The 7,089-nt window shown below is 48.8% G+C and overlaps 1 protein-coding gene across 1 annotated transcript; it reads right to left on the bottom strand.

Moving 5' to 3' along the window:
• Positions 1 to 5,291: 5,291 nt before the first annotated feature.
• Positions 5,292 to 6,601, bottom strand: LOC136494094 (chlorophyll a-b binding protein CP24 10B, chloroplastic-like). The gene is made up of 2 exons (XM_066490237.1): positions 6,325 to 6,601; positions 5,292 to 6,211 (listed from the first exon to the last, which is right to left on the bottom strand). Exons 1-2 carry the CDS (start codon positions 6,534 to 6,536, stop codon positions 5,662 to 5,664), a joined length of 762 nt encoding a protein of 253 aa, XP_066346334.1. The 5' UTR covers positions 6,537 to 6,601; the 3' UTR covers positions 5,292 to 5,661.
• Positions 6,602 to 7,089: the final 488 nt, after the last annotated feature.

Genomic DNA, 7,089 nt, shown 5'->3' with positions numbered 1-7,089 from the left:
TGAGCTTGGTAGGGAGGAGATCCTAGCGCCACACATGCACTCATGCAAGGTCTGCGGCAAGGGCTTCAAGCGCGTGCCCATGCACATGCGTGGCCACGGCAGGTAGAATTTTTTTTAATTTTAACACTTTTTGAAAACTAATTTTAAATCTAACACTTTTTGTTTTTTAAAACTAACACTTTTGGTCGCGCCTATTGCCATGGCACGGCCAAATGTCTGTGCCGCGCCATGCATGGTGGCGCGGTAGAGAGCTGACGTAGCGACGACCGGTATCACTAACCGGTGACGTGGTGGGGCCTACCGCGCCACCATGCATGGCGCGGCGGTACCAGGACGGTTTAATCGGAACTTTCTACGCTGATAGTGAGAGTTACTCTTGGTATTGCTTGACATAAAACCAATAGTGGATTTGTTTCTGTCTCTTGTTTAATCTTTTTCATAGCTAAATAGAGAATTTGATAAGCTAATTTTTTTTTCATAATACGGTTAACCACCATGTTAACTAATCGACTACGAAAAATTGGATCGGATTGAAACGAATATTTTTTCAAGGGAAAAAACTTATTTTTTTTTGGCCTCATATTGTAGGATCGGTAGCGACGCGACCATGGACCCTGGCGTTGAGATACCCTGGGACTGTCGGGTTCCAAACTAGTTGCTACTTAATCTCGCCTGCAGTGATGTCGCGATGCATTGAAAGGAATATGAAGCAAATAAATGAAGTCCGTGCGCAAGTTGACAAGCTGCCACATAACATTTTCATTGGTTTGACATAAGTTCGACATAACATAACCAACTAAGCCTGCAAGTTTTGGACACCAATATTAGTTTGACCTAACAAACTAAGACCCAGGAGTGTAAGGATCCCTTGGACATCTCTGTCTCTTCGGATTTGTTGGCAACACATTGGGAGTGTAGCCAACGTCGGTGTGGTCGCGTCGCCGGTGCGTACGGCTCGTACCATGCAAGTATATGATATGCATGATTACTTAGAATTCTTTATGATTGTTAGTTCATGTAGCCTACGTATTTAACGAAACTACCTTTGTTAGTACCTGTGAGGCTCCTTGGGTACCAAGCGGGGCACCACCTAGCTGACACATGCCGATCTCGTCCTATGGCCAATCATCCCACTGGTCATGCTGTCTACGGAAGCCCGGGGGGTCATCGTCATCGTCATCCTCGGTTGTAGGGTCCTTCCCAGTACTATGATGTGGTGGTGTACGCACCACGGAAGTGGCACCTGTCACCGACTGAAAAGAATCGGCTGGTGTCATCAAAGAGGCTGAAGACGTACCACCCGACCGCACCGGGAGTGGTAGTTCCTCATAAGGAGTGTCCATGTAGCTTAGCTTTTGAGCTAGCTTCCTACAGCTCTTCTTCACCTTCTACATAAATAGATGTTAAAGTTAGTGCATTTTTCAAACACATATACACTAAAGAAACATTTTTTAAACAGACCAGCTAATGTTTACCTCCACAAAAGCCTTGAGAATGCCTGGCCCCTGCCCTCTAGTCTCGTGAAGCCGGAACGCTGCTTTGTTGGACAGCCTCGACAATTGTGTCACCTGGGTATAGAAACACGGTTGAATAGTTTTAGTATACATACTTAATACCAAATGGATAACAAATTGTACCATTCAAGTATCTTACCACGTATCTTTATAGCGAGGCTCTCTATAGCTGTGTGTCCTCTCTAGTGGCAACGTCGTACACATCTTTGATCACATCTTCCTCCGAGTCCTCGTCAATCACCTCCTCAGTGTACGGGGGCTTGATATGTGTCTTCGTAGACCTATGAAGCCAGCACAGGTACTCGTCGAAGGTGTGCTAGTCGTGTGGAGGACTCGCATGGACCGGCTATTGTTCCCTGGTCTCCCACAAGTGGATGTGCGCGTTGTGTGTCACGCGCTAATCCTTGGTCTTGTACCTCTTTTTGCGGTCATACCTGCAATAAAACGATGTTAGTTGTACCACACACACCTCTGAATTGTAGCTTTGTTATTAATCGATAACGCACCCGTGCAATCCTTGGTTGGTGGAGTAAAGTGGTGGTGGGCAGCCTGTCATTCTTCCAAACTATCTACAGACCCTGATGGACAAGTGAATCTCGACCACGTGGAAGAAAATAAGAGGTATGTTGTAGCGATACTCCTCTGACTCATCCCTAGTGATAGGACTGAGATAGTACTGAAGCTTCGGAGCATCCCAAGGACACCAATGCACCTGAACATTTCATAATTGAGTTAGGCTATGATATAGTGTACATCGAACAAGACATAGGTATGATAGTAAAGAGAGCGTAACCTGGTACTGTGTTAGGACATCGAGACCGTCTGTGTACTCCCTATACTTGCGCCTCGCATTCCCTCTAACTAATTCCGATTCCATCAAGATAAATAGAGTTGTAGGAAGTGTATCCTGCCCGTTCCATTGCTGCATTGAATATGATAATGAATCAGCCATTAATAAACTCATCATATGTAACCATATCGAAGAATATAATAAACCGAAGTACTTACCGGTAAACTAGTATTAAGGGGGCCTCCCAACGGGCCATCGTTCCCAACACCAAACCTGGAGTAGGTACGAGCAACTCCCAAGGTTCGTATATCCTGAGGTGCGACGGCAGACAACGCATAGCTGTCGATACGTCCATGCCAGGACTACGTTGCCCCAGTTGTATGCCGCTATGTTCTCCCATGGCTGGCGTAGTATGTCAAGGAAGATCCAGTTGATGGTGTTGCCTGAGGCGTCTGGGAAGAGAAAAGCACCAAGAAAGAACCAGAGCCACACTCAAGCAAACCTGTCGATCTGAGCCTCCTCGGCCTATGGGTCCAAGTAATCAAAGCACTCCGTGATCTAGGACAATGAAACACCGGAACTTTTCTTAAAATTGACCAAAGAAAATGAGACCCGATGGCTGCAAGAAAGCAATGCAAGTATTAAATAGCCTTGAATTTCTCACTTATTTTTCTTGGAAGCCTCATCGTCCGATGGAAGAAAGCCAGTAAACTGAGCCACCAGCTCCCTCCAGTGATCGTTGTCAACTATCCCTGTCACTGGAAGTGCCCCCAACCGAAGGCCAAAAATAGCCTTCACGTCCTGCATGGTCAAGGTCATCTCGCCACAAGGTAGGTGGAACGTGTGGGTCTCAGGCCTCCACCTGTTATAAGAATAGAACGACTGTTAGTTGCCTCAATTTTGTTACAAGAATGTTTACGTACAAATAAGGCATTCACACCTGTCTACAGTTGCAGTACGTAGTGCCGGGTTAAGGGGCGGAAGACCGTAGTTGACAACACGGACAAGCTCGAGGAAGCCAGCACGCCGTATGTACGGCACGTAACGCTCGTCCCACTGGTGCGCCCTGGTGTGCGTGCGGGGCCTCAAAGCAGGCAAGGCTACCTCTGTGTCGTTGTCACTCAAGATGTGTGCTCGGTGCTGGTCGTCGTACTCCATCTCAAGAATAGGGTGCAATGGGTGCTGCGTGGGAGGGACCATCCTATTTTAAATTGATAAACAAAGGGTTAGAGTATTCAAATTAACAAAATTCAAATTAACATTATGTAGCATTGCGAAATTTAAACTACTTGTTATGCAATACGAACACAATATGAAAGCATATGTATATATTCAAAGTAACATTAACAGACATATTAAACAACTTAACTAGGAATATAAGCATTTGACGAAACTTCATCAAGTCATCAAAATCAACATATCACGCACTAGTAAGTACCGACATTTGAAAACTAGTATCTATACCCAAAATCCCTAACTAAATAACTAACTATAAATTAAATAATAAATACCTAATCAATCCCTAAACCCAAAATCCTAACTATACTACAACACACAACCTCAAACCTAAAAACTACCTACCTAAATCACAAACAAATTCACTAACCTAACTATACTAAATCACTAACTATCCTAAATCACTAACTATCATAAATCAACAACAGTCATAAAACCCTAAATATCCTAAATCACTAACTATCCTAAATCACTAATTATCCTAAATCAATAACAATCAAAATAAAATGAAATCGAGAGGGGGTACCTTGATAGGAGCGGGTGGCCTTGACGCGCCGGTGTTCGTGGTGCGGACGTGGGCGGGCGCGGCCGGCGCTGACGGCGGGCCATGTTGCGGCGCTGTGCGGCAGCGGGCGAGCGAGGCACGGCGTGTGGGCGGGGGGGGGGGGGGGGGGGCTCGCTCGCGATATTTATGTGCCCCTGACGTGCCGCGCCAAGATGGGTGGCACGGCAGGCCCTGCCACATCAACTGTGACCCTTTCCGGTCGTCGCCGCGTCAGCTCCCTGCCGCATCACCATGCATGGCGCGGCACATGCATTTGGCCTTGCCATGGCAATAAGCGCGACCAAAAGTATTAGTTAAAAAAATAGAGTGTTAGATTTAAAATTAGTTTTCAAAAAGTGTTAAAATTAAAAAAAATTTGGCAAGTACAAGACGGCGACCGCGCTCGCAAAGAAGCCCGCCTCCGCACCGTCATCCTCGGCGGGCCGGTGCTTTTACTCATGCACTGGAGCTTCTAGCTGCTCAAGACGGCCGTCTATGTCAACACCGTGGCCACATCCTAGTTGATCGATGGATACCTCCTCCAGACGACGCCGGCGGCAAAGATCTCCTGTGGACGGCGGGTCGGCGGCACGAGAACGCGCGAAGGGAAGAAGAAGAGACCGCGCAGGAGGAGAGGATACATGCGATGAGAGCGGCGTGTAACTTTACGCGGGTTGAGGCAGTTTTTACGGAGTGCTAAAAGATTAGGAGAATTAATTAGAAGTTATTGGAGAGATTTTTTTCAGTCTTGCTAAAAAATAAGGATTATGAGGAGATCAATGATACTCTTGGAAATGCTCGTAGATCATCTTCCCAAGAGATGACTCTATCGAAGCATACTTTCTTTGTCTTAAAATAGAAGACGTTCTCACTTTCTAAGAAGTCAACTTTTTTATAGCTTTGACCAATTATATATAAAAAAATATTAATATCATAATATATAATTAGTGTTATTAGACAGATCGTTGAATATATTTTTATAATAAATTTATTTGGAGATATAAATGTTGTACTTATTTTTTTTTTATAAATTTAGTCAAAGTTAAAAAAAAATGACCTGCACGTATGACGTAACGGCTTCCTTTGTGCGACATAGGGAGTAACGTTGAAGATAGATTTATCCCCTCAAAAGTCAACGTGAAATCCTAGGACCATAAGCCAACATTATTCTCGATCGAAATTGAAAACTCTCCGGTTAAATGCCGGATTGTGCTCAACAAAACTAAGGCTAGTATTCACAAACTATACATTACATTACATGATACATACACGGAAGAGGAAAAAAACAGAGAGGAACTCCCCATTTGGTTCACGCACGCTACCCAAAAGAAGTCACAAACACAGACAGTACATTGCTGTTACGCTCTTCTTTGACCTCCAATCCAAATATCCAATCAATCCCATGCAAGCAAGCAAGGCAAACTTGATCCATTGTTGTGCATGCGTCTGATCCGATGCAGCTGTACCTCCCTAGCTCACCCACGCGCGCAATCGAGAACTAACTCGATCGATTCGATCGATCGATGAATACAAGTACACAGCATGACACGACACGGTCGTCGCCGGCAGCAAACAAATCATAGGCCGAGCGCGCCGAGCGGCGTCTTGCCCTGTCCGGCCTCGAAGTAGAAGATGAGCATGGCGAGCATGGCGAGGCGGGCGTGCTTGATCTCGGCGAGCTTGAGCCGCTCGAGCTTGTCCACGTCGGGGATGTAGACGCCGTCCTTGACGGTGCCGGCGAGGCCGAGCGGGTCGAAGAACTTGCCGCCCGGGTACCCCTGCTCACCGGTGAAGTTGGCGAAGTTCTCGGCGGTGCGTGACCAGGGCGTGGCCCACTCGACGGACTGCGAGTCCGGGTTGAAGAAGTCCACCCACCGCTTGGACTCCACCCACCCCATGAGCAGCAGCTGCGTGCCCAGCAGCGAGCCGAAGGAGAAGGGCGCGATGGCGCCCGGGTCGGCGCCGGCCTCGAACCACGGGATGCCGCTCCACGCCTGCCCCACGAAGATGCCCAGCACGGCCGCCATCGCCCACCGCCCGTGGATCAGCTCCGCCTCACGGTACCACTTGAGGAACGCCGGGTCCTTGCCCAGCCCCAGCGGGTCGAACCCGAAGTCGCCGGGGAGACTGCAAAGCCGCGGCGCAGCGCGTCGGCGTCATGGTCAGTTCGACTGTCCGAGCTCTCCATCTCCTCATCTCAGTTCAGTTAGCATATAAGAAAAGACAGCGAAATGACTTACGAGCCGTCGAGCCAGGGCGGGTTGATGAACTCGGCGTCGCTCTTGAAGGCGGGGATCCACGACTTCTTGGGGGCGACCGCGGCGACGACAACGAGCGCGCGGCGCGGCGCGGGCTTGGTGGCGGCGGCATTGGCGAGCGCGCGCCTGGCACCCAGGAACGGGGTCTTGAGCACGGCAGCGGGCGCGGTGGCGGAGGTAGACGCTAGCGCCATGGCCGGGGTTTGGTTAGCTTTTTAGCTTTAGTGGTCAGTCTGCTGGAGGGAGAGCAGCAGCAGGACGTCAGATATTAATTAATAGCGGCGCCGCGGCGCGGGGCTGCCACAAGATCCGCCCGCGGGAAATCTCGGTGGCGGTAGGATGGATAGCGCGCCGGCCAATGGGGAGCGCGCGCCATCGGATTCTGCCGCGCCGGGGGACGCCACGTGGACACCGCGCGCCCCCGGACCCTCGTGTGATCGTGTCCTCGTGCAACCGCCTACCGGGCTCCGGCGTCGTGAGATTTCCGTGGACTAGCTTTCTGTTGCGGCATTGGGCCGAGTTGTGGACTTGTTCGATTGCGATTTACTGCCGCCTTTGGATTTGGAGGGGGAGATGGCATATGCTTCAGCTTGGTGGCTTGGCGAGGGAGAGAGACATCGTTTTATCTTCTTTGATTTGATTTTGCACTTCAAATCAGACTGGGAAATGGAAGGGAACAACACAAACTCAAGCACACTAAGAGTCTGTTTGGTTTGCACCACCTAAAGTTTAATCACCTAAACCAAC

Source organism: Miscanthus floridulus, chromosome 11 (assembly GCF_019320115.1).
Source record: "Miscanthus floridulus cultivar M001 chromosome 11, ASM1932011v1, whole genome shotgun sequence".
Taxonomy (NCBI): Eukaryota; Viridiplantae; Streptophyta; class Magnoliopsida; order Poales; family Poaceae; genus Miscanthus; species Miscanthus floridulus.
This window is presented reverse-complemented; position numbering and strand designations above follow the sequence as displayed.

Excerpts from the sequence above, each read along its gene's own strand:
- LOC136494094 (XM_066490237.1), bottom strand. The coding sequence starts at position 6,536 with ATGGCGCTAGCGTCTACCTCCGCCACCGCGCCCGCTGCCGTGCTCAAG. Across the intron at positions 6,212-6,324 it reads CCGCCCTGGCTCGACGGCTC|TCTCCCCGGCGACTTCGGGT; the intron begins GTAAGTCATTTC and ends GCGGCTTTGCAG.